Source organism: Scyliorhinus torazame, chromosome 14, assembly GCF_047496885.1.
Source record: "Scyliorhinus torazame isolate Kashiwa2021f chromosome 14, sScyTor2.1, whole genome shotgun sequence".
Taxonomy (NCBI): domain Eukaryota; kingdom Metazoa; phylum Chordata; class Chondrichthyes; order Carcharhiniformes; family Scyliorhinidae; genus Scyliorhinus; species Scyliorhinus torazame.
The window spans coordinates 45,854,581-45,870,359 of record NC_092720.1 but is presented as its reverse complement, the minus strand read 5'-3'; the positions used below and the strand labels follow the sequence as shown (position 1 = coordinate 45,870,359).

At 45.0% G+C, this 15,779-nt stretch overlaps 1 protein-coding gene across 3 annotated transcripts in view; it reads right to left on the bottom strand.

The window, feature by feature from the left end:
- The window catches only part of LOC140389696 (uncharacterized), a 101,851-nt gene that overhangs the window by 10,986 nt on the left and 75,086 nt on the right, over positions 1-15,779 (bottom strand). For all 3 annotated transcript variants that reach the window (XM_072474081.1, XM_072474080.1, XM_072474079.1), the window contains one exon: positions 9,403-9,744. In XM_072474081.1, coding sequence (XP_072330182.1) covers positions 9,403-9,715 — 313 coding nt within the window. In that variant the 5' untranslated portion in view covers positions 9,716-9,744. The remainder of the gene's footprint in view (positions 1-9,402; positions 9,745-15,779) is intronic.

The following is a 15,779-nucleotide window of genomic DNA, read 5'->3' as shown; positions in this document are numbered from 1 at the left end:
GGAAACAGATCAGGGGCGCGATTGAATAGCCTCATTGTGCCCACATTGGTGATGTAACGAGGCCGTTGATTTTCACGAGAGACCTCTTGTGAGATTCACGATGCTCAAAACACCTCGTGAGATTTAACGAGATCACGTGAGGCGTCATCTCGCTCTCACTGGGCAAGATCTAGATTAACATATTTAAATGAAGTATGTCTGCGCCGTATTCTCCAGAGGCCCGGGATCGGGCCTGCGTCTGGGAGACCGCGCCAGGACGCCGTTTACTACTAAATAAAAGCAAATTACTGCGGATGCTGGAATCTGAAACCAAAGAGAAAATGCTGGAAAATGTCAGCAGGTCTGACAGCATCCATAGGGCGAGAAAAGAGCTAGCGTTTTGAGTCCAGATGATCCTTTGTCAAAACCGTTTACTACTGGTTTCCACAAACGTTAACCAGGTGTAATGGCACCTCAGGGGTTGTCTCCCAGGCCATTAGAGGCCCCGGGTGATTGGGCTCTCCTCAGGGTGGTACCCTGGCACCCCTTCTGGCACCTGAGGACTTGGCACTGCAGTGCCACTCTGGAATTGCCAGGATGCCCATGTGGTGGTGCAAGGCTGGCATGTGCCAAGGTGCCCAGGTGCCAGAGATTGGGCCCGGGGGTGTCTTGCCCTTAAGTGGTGGCGTGGGTTGGGGGAGGAGGGGGGCTTGAGGACACCCTAAGAGGTAACTTGTGTGCAGTGGTGGGGGGGGGGGGGGGGTGGCGTTGGAGACCGCAGTGGGGTGGGTGAGTGGGGGATTGAAACATCGGGGCGGCATTTAAAAATGGCGGGGCATTCCTCACCGAGGCAAATCCCTCCCCACAAAGTCCAGTTAAAAAGCAGTGTTGTTCGCGTGCAGGCGCCGAGAAACACCCCACTAAACTCTGTTTTTGTCCCGTTAAATCATGCCTCAAACATGGGCGTCATTCTCCGCCGGTGGGAGTCTCCGTTCTGCCGGCGCCCGGGGGTTTCCCGACGGCGTGGGGCTGCCCCACAATGGAAAACCCCATTGACCGGCCGGCGTTACGGAGACTCCCGCCGGCCGGTCAGCGCAGAAATTTGGCGGGGCGGGTAGGAGAATTTCGCCCAGGTTTCTTAGCTGAGAAGTGACTTTATTGGAAGGCATTGAAGGTAACTTGTGGGGAAGTGGGGGTGAGCGGGAATGGGATAAAATATTCAAAAGAAGGGGCCTTATAAATATGAAGTAAATTACAAATTTCAACCTGCCTCTTGTGAATTTTCTTCACAACACTGTGACAGTTAAGTGTTTAAAGAACATTTTGATGTAAAATAGGCCTCTGCCGTTTTTGTCTCTTGAACCATTACTTGAGGATGTGGTTGGCATAGCGAGGTTTAATTCTTTGTGCATTTGGCAACATACACTCCTATCTGCATTAATTAACCTGTTAATTTAAGTGGAGTATGGCTGGCCATAAAATAGCCTCACAGGAATTTATGCAAATAATTTAACAGGTGCACTGAAAACAGCCCTCAGAGGGACTTAAATACATCAGCATTTAATGACTTTGACTGGTGATTTAATGATGTGCCAGGTAGTAATGGTGAGGCAATGCTTCTGCTGATGATATTAAAATTAAAATGGATAACTGTAAAATCCATGAGCCTTAATAGTGACCTAAACAGTCTGCTCCTTCAGAAAATATAGCGAGATTTTACACATCATTTTCAGCTATATTATCAGCAGCAAAATGAACAATTTAATTGAGGGAATGAGTCAAAAATGATGGTTTCCATTTACGAAAAAGTTGTTACAATGGCACAACAAAATGATGGCAATAGAAGCCTGTTATTTTAAAAGGCTTGCAATAGCCGTGCACTTAAGTTACAGTATAAATACATTTCTATTGATGTTTATTTATACCTAAACTTCACACAAATCAATTAAACTAATGGTTCAATCTTTTTCCAGATAGTATTTTAAAGCATTTCATTATTAATTGCAATCTCTGCGTCTGTCACACATACTCAGATACGTAATTTGGAACAGATTTTGGAATACCAAAATAACAGTGAGGCGAACAGCACTCACTGTTAGCTATGTGGAAATGGTACAGCAAATTAGGCAGAGCTTAGATATGCACTAAATGTGACTCTGTGCTTTTAATAATTAACTTCATAATTTACTCCAACGTGATCTCGGTTCAAGATCTTCCCCGTCCCCTGGCCGGTGACGTGATCAGATTCATACCCAGAGAAGGCGTGGATCTGATTTCCATGAATTTGAATATGTTTTAATATAATTAAAATGATCACGCCTTAGTTTCCACCCACAATGCATCCTCACCTCCTGGCCACATGACGTCACACCCGTGCAAATCACTACTGGTTTTCAAAAGTGAAAAACAATTGTGATGACCACACCGGGGGTGCGGAGGTACCTAGAGGCCCTAGGGATTCAGGGACAAGGCTGGAAATTGCCTGCTGGCATCCTCACAGTGCTCACTGGGGCATTCCAGAGGCAATACCAAGGGAGCACATGAAGGGGACAGTCCCAAGGTGCCCTTGTGGGGGTGGGGTAACACTCCTCCATTGAGGGGGTTCCTCTTATGTGTAGTGGGGGAAAAGGGGAGTGCCCTGGTTGCCTGCAAGGGGAGGGCCATGTATTTGAAAGGGGAGAGTTCCCGTATTACTGCAATGGTGGTGAGGGGGGAGAGTGCCTCCCGATACTTGAGCGGTGGTGGGGTGGGGGGTGCGGAGAGTGCCCCGATGCTTCGGTTTGGGGGGTTACCCCGATCCTTGTGGGTTGGTCATCTGTGTCCGTGGGGGAGTTGGGGGAACTATTTTAACCACATATCATGGTGCCTTTTAAAGATGGCGCCCTGCTCTCTGCTGTCGGGCCAGCTTTTCTGGCTCTATCAGGCCCCACCCCACCACAGTGACAGCATAAACCGCACCCCAGAATTTTTTTTGTCCACTAAACTCATCTGTGTTTCTGGAGCGTAACACATGGTTTTCAGTCAGGACCTGACACTCAGACAAATTTGGGGAAAATCCCACCCTCTCTTTTTGCAAAACCTTGAACTCACAACTCAGACACAACCTTTGGACTGTGGCATTTAATGCCGATCTAAGCCTTGCCTAATTTGCTGCACCGTTTCCACATAGCTAACAGTGAACAGTAATGCACTAGCTTTTGCTTCCTTAATCGTACACAGAGAATCCTGCTCAGCTGGCGATCAGCAGTACCACCCACAGCTACAGATTGGCTGGGAGGCCTGTCGGAATTTCTCCACCTGGAGAAAATCAAATACACAAAGTATGGGTGCTATTCATCAGCCTGTTCCAAGACCTGCTCAAAGCAATTAGTGATTAGGAAGAAAGGGAGGAGGGGGGGGGGGGGGGCGGAAATGAGGGCAGACAAGATCGCACAGAACAAATAGGAACAGGGTTAACAGGGGGCGGCAAGGAAGGAACGTAGGAAAGGATCAGGAAGGGACATGACAAAGAGCGAGGGGGAGGGGCAGAGAGCCTCTTCTAATGAAATCATAGGGGCAACAGCAACAAACACAAAATAAAAGAAACAATATAACAATACAACACCCATGGCGGAAGAAGGGGCCAAGATGAAGCCCGACTATCAACAGGGGGAGGGGGGGGAGGGGAGCAAGGAAAGGGTGAGGACCAATGAAAGGGGTATGTGTAAATTGTACATAAGGAATGTTGATATTATTGGCGGTATTCTCTGTAACCCGATGCCGAAATGGGCAACGGCGATCAGGCGGAGAATGGCTTCCGATGCCGAATTTGGGGCAGGCGCCGGTTTGACGGCGGTTGCCGATGCTCCGTGCCTCCAAATTGGCGTCATCGGGACACGCAGTCGCAAGGCTGTTGGCGCATCATCAGCCGGCCCACCTGCGGATCTCCCCCCCGGTGGGCCGAATTCCCAACGGTGCGGGCCACTTGTGGTCCCAGCAGTCGGGAACCTGGTGCGCCAGCTGCGGACAGTGTCCAGTGCCGCCATACTAATCCGGGATCCGTGCCGCTGGATGGGGGGGCTGGGCTGTGGGGTGGGCGGGTTATGGCTCCAGCATGGCTGGCGCGACCGGTGCTGCTCGTCAGGCCTGCGCATATACCGGCCGGGACCCGGCGATTCTGCAGCCGTTTTCTGCGTGATCCGCGAGTATTTCACACGGCGCCGGTGCTAGCCCCTCACTGGTCCCGGAATCGGTGAGGGGTTTGCGCCGATTTTCCTGTTGTGAATCATCCGTGGATTCTCTGCTGGCGCTGGTATTTAGCTGCAGGAATAGAGAATTCTGCCCTATGTGTTTTATATATCTAAATGTCAAATTGTTAAAACTGGAAAATTCTAATCAAAATATTTAATTTAAAAAAATAGTGAGTGCTGTTCCCCTCACTGTTATTTTGATGGTCCAAAACCTACTCTAAACTATGGCCAGTATTCTCCAATCCCGCGGCCAAGTTCTGACACCGGCGTGAAAAGCGGCGCCAACCACTCCGGCGTCAACTGTCCCCGATAGTCTGGAATGCTCCCCTCCCGAGGGGGCTAGGTCGGCGCCGGGGTGGTCCCCGCAGCTCCAGCTGGCGCGGAACGGCCGTCGTGATTCCACGCATGCGTGCATGTTCCCTTCTCCTCACCGAACCCTGGGCAATAAGGCGGAGCCCTACAGGGGCCCGGCGGGGAGGAACATAGGCCCCCATGGAACCAGCCCGCCGGCCAATCGATAGGCCCCTATCATGGGCCAGGCCACCGTGGAGGCCCCTCCCCATTGGTGAAGGAAAATGCAATATTTTTTGCAGCATGTACATTGGTTCAGCTCAAGGATACATGGGGTTGAAAGAGATCTTCAGTGATTGCATAAAACCTTCAGAGAAAGGAAAATAGGGTGGAGTGTAAAACAGACTGTTGATTTTTCATCATCTATTTTGTCATCTGGCTGGAGACCAATTTCACCCTCTCCGACCTTATTCTGGAAACAATTGATGACCATAACAATCTTCCTTTATGTAATAACTGCAGACTTTGAAAAAATGCACGGCACTTTAAATTAGATGAAGGTTACACCAAAAGATATGCACTTTTTGCGCTCTCGATTCTGCGCCTCTTTAATGTTGCACTGCTTCCTGTTACAGTTTAGAGATAAGCATCAAAGAAAAAAAAATTAACAGTCAAATGGTGAGATCTGACGTTTTAGAAAGACTAAATTTCCCTATGGAGACCGACTGTAGAAACTAAACATTCTAGTGTCTAATAGCTAAATAAAAGAAGGTTCCATTATTAGCCCCAGGTGAATGCTCCACTCAGCTTTTGTTGTCTAAGGTATTTCCCTTTTAACAATTAGCTTTAACGGTGACAAGTAATAAGTACACACATTTTTATATAATGTGCATGCTTTTTTTCAGTTGAACATTGTGTCTAGTTAAACAATTCATGAAATACACAGGGAAACACCTTGACATGCTTCCCTACGTAACAGAGCATGGCTCGTAAAGTAATGGAAACGACTTTTTCCTCAAAACGGTTTAAGGCAACATTAGTTAAGTGCCCATATTTTTGGATGCAAACCCACATTTCTGAATGATGTGAATGGAAAAGTACACCTGATTCGGAAGGTTCTTCGTACCATGAAAGACGTACACCGACTTGCTGATGACTCACAGCCAGGGTTTCCATATTCATAAAATCACCTAATTGCTAATAATTTTGCAATAGCTTCTGTGACTTACTTGGGTTATTTTTGATGATTAGATTATAGACCTAGTAAGTCAGATTGTTTCCCTACCTGTGCCCCATTGTCAACATGACCACTTGTCTGACTTGTATCAGTGCATAAAATCACTATTTTCCAGTTGATCAAACATTTTGAAACGATTAGTCAACTAATTCTTAAATGAGGAGACATAGACCAGTTGAATTTGGAGGCATTTTTTCCACTGTACGTGGTATTGGCTCATAATGACTCGGGGTCTATCATCGGAATATAGAAACACAGAAGATTTATGGCATAAAAGGAGACCACTTAGCCCATTGTGTCAATGCTGGCCAAAAAGTAATGATCCAGCCAATACCATTTCCCAGCTCTTAGTTCCAAACTGACTGTAATTCAAATGCAATTCCAAGTATTTTTTTAAAGTGACGAGGCTTTCTGCCTCAGCAGTAACTTCCAGATTGGCAACAATCGAAATTTCTCCACAAATTCCCTCCAAACTTTCTACCAATTATTATAAATAAAGGCCTATTGTTTACCCACCGCTCTGGTAAAGGGAATTGGTCTTCCCTGATCCACTCCATCTAGGTCTCTTGTAATTTTATGTATCTTTAATAAATCTTACCTCAGCCTCAATTGTTCCAAAGTAAACAATCCCATCTTTTATCATTGATAAAGTTCTCCATTCCTGACAACATCCTTGTAAATCTCTTCTGTGCCCTTGTGCAATTACATCCTTCCTGTAAATGTCAGCTGTACCTAATCTGAACACAGTACTCTAGCTGTGGTTTAACTAGTGTTTCATTCGGGGCAGCATGGTGGCGCAGTGGTAGCACTGCAGTCTCATGGCGCCGAGATCCCAGGCTCGATCCCGGCTCTGGGTCACTGTCCGTGTGGAGTTTGCACATTCTCCCTGTGTTTGTGTGGGTTTCGCCCCCACAACCCAAAGATGTGCAGGGTAGGTGGATTGAACATGCTAAATTGTCCCCTAATTGGAAAAAATGAATTGGGCACTCTAAATTAAACAAAAAACTAACTAGTGTTTCATTCAGTTCTAGCATAACCTCCCTGCTCTTTTCCTCTATATCTTGGTCCATTAAGGAAAGTACCTGATATGTCTTCTTAACCATCTATTTACAGGTCCTACTACCTTCAAGGATCTGTGACCATGGACTCCAAGGTCCCTCTGTTACTCTTCTCAGTGTCCTAACATTTATTATTTCTGGTATTTCCTTGCCTGTTTGCCCTCCACAAATGCATCAACTCATATTTCTCTGGATTGAATTCTATCGTTTACTGTCATTTATAATTTAGAAATTTTATAAATAAATTGCTGGTATTTTGGTAAAATTGCACCTGTTTGGCGTTTGTAGTAAAAGTTTAAACATGTGCTTTGCATTTGGGTGACTCCTCATTATAAATAACAAACACAGAAAACGTTTCCCATGGAATTTACAAAACTGCCCCAGAGCCTATTGCAAAGAATTCTTGGAGACTGTCTTCACTTTTCATCCGGGGCAGTCAGTTCAGCTTCTGATCAGCAGTTCCTGCTGACCTGATGAAGGTTCCCTGTGTCAGCTATTTCACAAACATCATGGCTGCAGAAAATCTCAGGAATGTAATCCTGTAGCTATGGCAGGTGATTTCTGCCACTGACCCTGCCCAGAGTGTGCAGAGTAAATAGAAGACCACTTTAGTTACATGGGTTCAATTAAGACTTGCCTGTCCAGGGAGGCTAGACATGTCTAGACATGCGTAGACCCTGGTAGAATTGGACCCCCCCCCCCCACCCCCGGCTACAGCCATACTAAGAATGTGCTTCTATCATCTCAACTGCCTCCTTATCAAAGTTTACCACCTCAAGGCCTAGATTGTAATGTGGACACCACTACTGCTTGAGCTGTAGTGGGAAGATGCAAGAAAGAATTTCAATGTCTGAGTGGCTTTATTAAAGTTAATTACAAGTTGAACTTAAGGTACTGAAAATTTTATGTTCTCTTCCACAAAGTAATATCTCAGCTCAGGAAGCGCATTCAGTTGCTATCCATTTCTAACCGAACTGACTTATCTTTCTGTCGTATTTGAGTTGGATCTATTTGGCTTCAACACTGGAAAGCGAACAAAAAGCCCCCTTGTTGGCATTAAGTTAACAACAGTGTTCCTAAACGTTAGTTTTTGGAAAATAAACAATCTTGTGTAATAGTTCCTATTACACAATGTGACATGGATTGAAAAAAGTAAGATTGAACCTGGTGAAATGAAATGAAAATCGCTTATTGTCACAAGTAGGCTTCAATGAAGTTACTGTGAAAAGCCCCTAGTTGCCACATTCCGGCACCTGTTCGGGGAGGCTGGTACAGGAATTGAACCATGCTGCTGGCCTGCCTTGGTCTGCTTTAAAAGCCAGTGATTTAGTCCAGGGAGATAAACCAGCCGCTCCAGTCCAAACCAGCTAAACCAGGTGTGGTCAATTTAGAGCATTTTATAAATAAACTTTTAAAAGTGGCTCATTCATTCTCATAAATGAGTAAAACTTGGAACATGAATTTTTTTCATTTTTTTACTGGGGATATAAAATAGCTATTGTTAAAGGTACCATGCTAACACATATAGGCATTTCAACTAGGTTAAAGTAACCCTTCCATGTCAATGGAAGTTAGGATTTCTTATCCATTATTCCAATCGCATTCTATATATATTTTAATCAAGAATTCTAAAAGATACACTAAGTAGCATAAATGATAGAAAACTCACGTCAGTTTCTCCAACTAATAACAAAGTAGCTCTGCAGAAGTGTCACATGGACTCTTCCGCTTTTATTATTCTGCTCTTGTATTATCTATAATAACAAAGAGCCGTCTGGCAATATTGATCTGAACCCAGAACAGACTACAGCATATCAACTGCAATATAAAAAGCTTTTGCTATGGTCAGATAATCTCAAAGAATATTAAGCTATCTCTGAAATCACAGAATCACAGAATGGTTGTGCTTAAAATAAATTCTAATAAATATCCACGAGTGTTGAATTAGGAAGGCAGCAACTTATTGGGATTTTTATACAGAATTTGTCATTGGAGCTGCAATGTGGAGCTTGGGTATGCTCATCTCTGCACTGAAGAATTTAAGTAAATCATACTGGTGATTTTGAAACCTTCTCTTTGTCCGAATACCGAATATATCTCACTGGAACGAAGGAGGTTGAGGGGCGACCTGATAGAGGTCTACAAAATTATGAGGGGCATAGACAGAGTGGATAATCAGAGGCTTTTCCCCGGGGAAGAGGGGTCAATTACTAGGGGGCATAGGTTTAAGGTGAGAGGGGCAAGGTTTAGAGTAGATGTACGAGGCAAGTTTTTTACACAGAGGGTAGTGGGTGCCTGGAACTCGCTACCGGAGGAGGTGGTGGAAGCAGGGACAATAGTGACATTTAAGGGGCATCTTGACAAATACATGAATAGGATAGGAATAGAGGGATATGGACCTAGGAAGTGTAGAAGATTGTAGTTTAGTCGGGCAGCATGGTCGGCACGGGCTTGGCGGGCCGAAGGGCCTGTTCCTGTGCTGTACATTTCTTTGTTTTTTGCTCTTTGTTCTTTATATGTAAATATGAAATGAATGTTGAGATTCAACAATTTAATCCCTGAGAATACATTAAGGTATTTACTTAGATGCTGAAGGTTGGAGACGTACCTGTAACAATGATGTTTGTTGCATTGGCTTTCTTTACAACACTGCCAGATAAAGCGAGTAGTTGACACCCGTAAGCTCCAGAGTTGTTTTTCATCAGGTGTGCCATTTCCATTGTAGCTCTGTTAAGGTCCCATGTTAAAATGACCTGCTCAACACATCTGGAGCTATTTTTCTCGAAGTCGATTTCTCCAATCTTTGATTGGCTTTGATTTATGTAGCTGTACCATATTAATGTCATGTCTTTAGTGAAAGGTTCACCAGAAAGGTTACAAGAGATTACAGCTGTTTCTCCAGACCTCTTCTTAATGGTCATAGGATCCTGTAACAGAGTTGAGGAATCACCTGAAAATAGAAACAACTGAGTCATTCATTCACATGTTAGGATGGGGTATTTCACAAGATTTTTCAAGATGACAAAAATATAACTGTAATAATAAAAGGGGCCAATTCTCTAAAATCAGCCTTATAAAAATTGGATATTCTGATAGAGATCTTTATTCAGAATTCCATTTTCCCATTCTTTCTATTGATGTGTATGGCACTGTTCAATTTCTGCATAATAAATGAGTTCTTTGAACAGTATATATGTCCCTAAAACATATAGAGGGGACATATATACCCTATATACACTTCTGTGTGCTTGCTTTCCAACAGTTTGGATTGGTTCAGACCACAATTTGACTATCCCAAGTTTCATTCGCTTTCCAAATAGATCTGTGTTGCAAATTGGCACTGGGTGTGCCATGTATCTTTTAATATATGTATTCCAAAAATATTCAGACTGGCTTGAATTGAGTCCTGAGACATTTGAAACCAATTTGAATGAGTTTTCTTTGAAAGCATGCTGAAATGATGCGCAACAAGAAGTCCAGTACCTTCCTGTTGAATAAGGACCACCATGCCAGAAGTTAAACATGCAGGTGCAGCAGGCGGTAAAGAAGGCAAATGATATGCTGGCCTTTTAATGCGACAGGATTCGAGTACAGGAGCAGGGATGTTTTGCTGCAATTACACAGGGCCTTGGTGAGGCCACCCCTGGATTATTGTGTGCAGTTTTGGTCTCCTTATCTGTGGAAGGATATAGAGAATCTATAGAGGGAGTACAGCGAAGGTTTACCAGACTGATTCCTGGGATGGCAGTACTGACGTACAAGGAGAGTTTGAATTGGTTAGGATTATATTCGTTGAAGTTCAGAAAAATGATGGGGGAATCTCATAGAAACCTATAAAATTCTAACAGGACTGGACAGAGTTGATGCAGGAAGGATGTTCCCGATGGTGGGTGTGTCCACAGTATATGGGGTAGACCATTTAGGACAGAGACGAGGAGAGATTTCTTCACCCAGAGAGTGGTGACCCTAAGGAATTTGTTACCATAGGAAGTAGTTGAGTCCAAAACATTGTATGGTTTCAAGAAGCAGTTAGATGTAGCACTTAGGGCGAAGGGGATCAAAGGATGTGGCGGAAAACGGAATTAGGCTATCGAGTTGGATGATCAGCCATGATCATAATGAATGATGGAGCGGGCTTGGAGAGCCGAATGGCCTCCTCCTGCTCCTATTTTTAAAATATTTTCTATGTTTCTATGACAGTTTTTCTTTGTACAGTCATCAGTGCACAGTGGACCTTAAACGCCACCCATAACAGAGTCACAACTGTATCATCGTAGCCTTAAGGATTACAATTCACTTGGATCTATGATTTACTTAGTGGTTATCACTTCACTGGATTATTTGTGATGTGACATTCCTTTTTGGAATGAGTGTTGAAAAAAAATCAGATGGAATCGAGATGGGGAGAGAAAGCCATTGCTAAAGCACATGTTTTACCTAAGACGCTAATTTGATCCATCTTCCAGCATGTGACAGAAATATTACAATATATACCTAAAATGGACTCCGGATTCCTTCATGTGGTTAGTGACTGAAAATGGAAATGCAGAATTAAATTGCCACTGAAAATACCTGACAATTATTTGCTATTTTTTAAGTTAATCGGCTTTTCCCCGATGTTTATTTTAATACTGTTCTCTGGGGTGCACAGATGCTCAAAATAGTGTGTCAAAGGTCAATGGCTAACAAAGAAGACAGAATCCTGAAGTTATATGACATCCCATGATGCTATATAGTTACATTTAAAGTTTGTTTTTGTACATTACCCAATGAAGATGTTTTTGTGATAGATTTTGAAGATTTTCAGTACTGTGAATGGAAGACTTTCTCTACTTAGTGTCAAAGGTCAGTGCTTCTGGATCAGATATGGCATCGCTAGATGTGGAGAGTAGTTCCCCTATCACAATCTCAATTATGAACTTTAACCTCAATCTCAGTAAAGTACAGAACCAGTATACATTTTCAATTAATGGCTTTTGAAGCTGTCATTAATTGTCAAGTTCTTTGGACATTTTGCATTTGCAGTGTGACTGCCTATATGTAGGAAACAATGATTATTATTATGTTGTGAATATGTGGGTGAATGAACTCCTTAAATTGAGGTGTCAGCATTTTGATATGTCTTTTAATATTGTCAGTTATAGTTTTCTACATTTCAGTCGCACTGATACTGCTCCAGGTCCATGTTCCTCTGCACAAGGCCTGTCTCTGTAACTGCTATATTTTGGTTAAAAGGTCCATTTTTAAAAAATTTGCCGGTATGATTGTGAATGCAGCAATAAAGGACCAGCAGACTTCAGTGAAGTACAGGTATGGGGCGTGATTCTCTGACCCCCCCACTGGGTCGGAGAATCGCCGGGGGCTGGCGTGAATCCCGCCCCCGCCGTGTCCCGAATTCTCCGCCACCAGAGATTCAGCGGGGGCGGGAATCGTGCCAGTCGGCGGGCCCACCCCCGGCGATTCTCCGGCCCGTAATGGGCTGAAGTCCCGCCACTGTCAACCCTCACCCACCGGCGTGGATTAAACCTCCTTTTGAACGGCGGGACAAGGCGGTGCAGGCAGGCTTCGGGGTCTGGGGGGCGGGTGCGGGGCGATCTGGCCCCGGGGGATGGCCCCATGGTGGCTTGGCCCACGATCGGGGCCCACCGATCCGCGGGCGGGCCTGTGTCATGGGGGCACTCTTTTTCTTCCACCTTCGCCATGGTCTTCACTATGGCGGAGGCGGAAGAGACCCCCTCCCCTGCACATGCGCGGGGATGCCGTGAGCGGCCACTGATGCTCCCGCGCATGCGTTGCCCGGTGAAGACCTTTCGGCGCCGGCTGGCGTGGCGCCAAAGGCCTTTCCCGCCAGCCGGCGGTGCGGAAACCACTCCCTAGCCCCTCAAGGTGTGGGCTTGGTCCCTAAAGGTGCGGAGAATCCCGCCCATGATTAGGTTTGCAATGTTGGTATCAGACTGTGTGTGCTACACCAACTTGGAAACTTCTGAGCATTTTCCTCAGCCAAGTTTAAATGTTGGATGATGAGAATCACTTCTACTTATTGACAAAATGATCCAGCTAAGGAAGACAAACGGGGCTAACATTAGAGTTTACAGGTTGATATATTTTACACATTGTACATTAAACATATTGTCAGTCCAGATAATGTGCAGTCAATGGGAAATCCCGTTGACAACAGCAGGACCAGAAAAACCTCGCCGGCCGATCGCCTTCGCTGCTGAAAAACACGCAATGGGTTGGTTGCAAATCCCGGCCATTATTTTCAGAGTCTAATCATTTTTGTGGAGTGTGAAGCTCTGCCTGAGAAGGGTATTACTGTTCCGCAGTGTAGATTTAGAAACATTTTTAAAACCATTTTCATTGCAAGCAAATTCGAAATATTATTAATAAAGTAGTTCATTCTTTCTCCTTTCATTCATTCATTAACACTGAGAAGATAATCAACAGGTGCCTTGCTCAGAAAAGTAGAGAACAATTTTCAAGAGAATGGTTGAAGTCAAAATAGATGCTTTGATAGTAATCAGCATTTACAGTGAATTATGCGGCATGGACTTTTTTCTCAGTTTTCCAGGGGCATTCTATTAAGCCAATATATGCCTCCTTTGATGGCACATATTATTTCACATTTATTGTTACTAAAGAACAGGACAGGTATGTTTCTTTGCTGAATTGAACACCATTTATGAAAATAGCTAGAGGTCTGTTAATGTTGGAGCTTTAATGTTGCTGTAGAACAAATGAGTACAAAGTGGCATTGTAAGGTTCTGACCAGGCTGTTCCCCCAAGGAAGCAGACTCAAATCATTTAGATTTGAAATTGCACAGATAGAACCTGAAATTATATGGTAGCTTATCGCATCAGCATGATATGATGGTACTTCACAACTGATGGGTTTCTTCTGAAGTGGAGTTATTTTGAAGGCAATGCAAAGAGTTATTGGGTGCTTTTGAAACGCATCCAGCCAATTTCAATGTACAAAGGTGCAAATGCACTTAGTTGAAAAAACAATCAACAGTTACAATGATAGCAAATGGATGAAGGCTTCCAAAGTTGCGGAATGTATCCTGACCAAAGCATACAATTGGTGAATGTGATGGGTTCTCTCTAAAATGCAACAAGCCACAAAATATGAGTTGAAATTCCTCTTTTAAAGAAAACACAGATATTGCCAGTTTTCTTTTACCATAATGAATGGTTTTCCAATGAAATCCCATTCTTCAGGACAAAATATTTCAAGGATGCAATTTTGTTGGTGCCATATTCCCATTTTCTTTAAAAGAGGAATTTTGTGCCTAAGTTTGTTGCCCTTGCCACAAATCCCATTCTTCCCTTCCTGTCAGGGGTACAAATCCCAACGTGATCCTCGGCTCCCATGATCACTTCATGAGGACCAATTGAAGAAACTTCAGTTTCAAAAGCTTTGAATGAAAAGAAAAACAGTAACTTTCTGTATTTCTTCGGACAAACACAAGTCTTCCTGTATTAAAAATTATTTCATTTCTTATTTAATTTCAAATTGTATATTGTAGTTATCAGTTGCTGCACAACATCTGGAGTAAATCAAGGGAAAATTGTTACAAATATTTGTGTGACCCAATCAGACTGCAGAAAGAAGCAGCAAGAGGAGCTGAAAACTATATATTTTTTTGCCAAGGTTTCAGAAATGTTGGCAGTGTAAATGCTCTTTGGATCTGCCAAACACAAATACATATTTAAATTGAACTGGATACCTTGGCCGGGATTCTCCCCTACCCGGCGGGGCGGGGGAATCCGGCGTAATGGAATGGCGTGAACCACACCCGCGTCGGGCCGCCCCAAATGTGCGGAGAATGGGGCCAAGCCCTCACCTTGAGGGGCTAGGCCCGCGCCGGAGTGATTTCCGCCCCACCGGCTGGCGGGAAAGGCCTTTGGCGCCACGCCAGCCGGCACCGAAAGGACTTCGCCGGGCGATGCATGCGCGGGAGCGTCAGCAGCTGCTCACGGCATCCCCGCGCATGCGCTGTGGAGGGAGTCTCTTCCGCCTCCGCCACAGTGAAGACCATGGTGAAGGCGGAAGAAAAAGAGTGCCCCCACGGCACAGGCCCGCCCGCCGATCAGTGGGCCCCGATCGCGGGCCAGGCCACCGTGGGGGCACCCCCCAGGGCCAGATCGCCCCGCGCTCCCCCCAGGACCCCGGAGCCCGCCCGCGCCGTCTGCTCCCGCCGGTAAGGTAGGTGGTTCAATCCACGCCGGCTGGCGAGGGTTGACAGCGGCGTGACTTCGGCCCATTGCAGGCCGGAGAATCGCCGGGGGGAGCCCGCCGACCGGCGCGGCGCGATTCCCACCCCCGCCGAATCTCTGGTGGCGGAGAATTTGGGACACGTCGGGGGCGGGATTCACGCCAGCTCCCGGCGATTCTCTGACCTGGTGGGGGGGGTCGGAGAATCGCGCCCCTTTATTTTATAGTAAATATAGTGCTAAAGGCTGAACTGCTGCTCATTCACAATGAACACCTTTAACTGTATCAGTCTTACCTATCAACTATTCTGTAAGTTACTCACTTTTGTGGCTGGTGAACATAGTACACCTTCAGCAGTTGACCCAGATTCTCACCTTTCCTATTTTATTAATACCTACTTAAGTGGCCCTATCTGACAGCTTACTATGAAAGGCACCAAATATTTGGGTCAGTGCCAAAGGGATTGCAAAGCGACCTAATATAAATAATGAACGGGACTTTGTTTTGGAAACCATGGTGAGTAATTTTGTTGCACACCGCTTAAAATACCATTGCCAAATTCCTCGCATAGAATCTACAGTGCAGAAGGAGGCCCATCAAGTCTGCGCCAGCTCTTGGAAAGAGCACCCTACTTAAGCCTACACCTCCACCCTATCCCCGTAACCCAGTAACCCCTCCTAACCTTTTTTGGACACTAAAGGCAATTTAGCATGGCCAATCCACCTAATCTGCACATTTTTGGACTGTGGGAGGAAACCGGAGCGCCC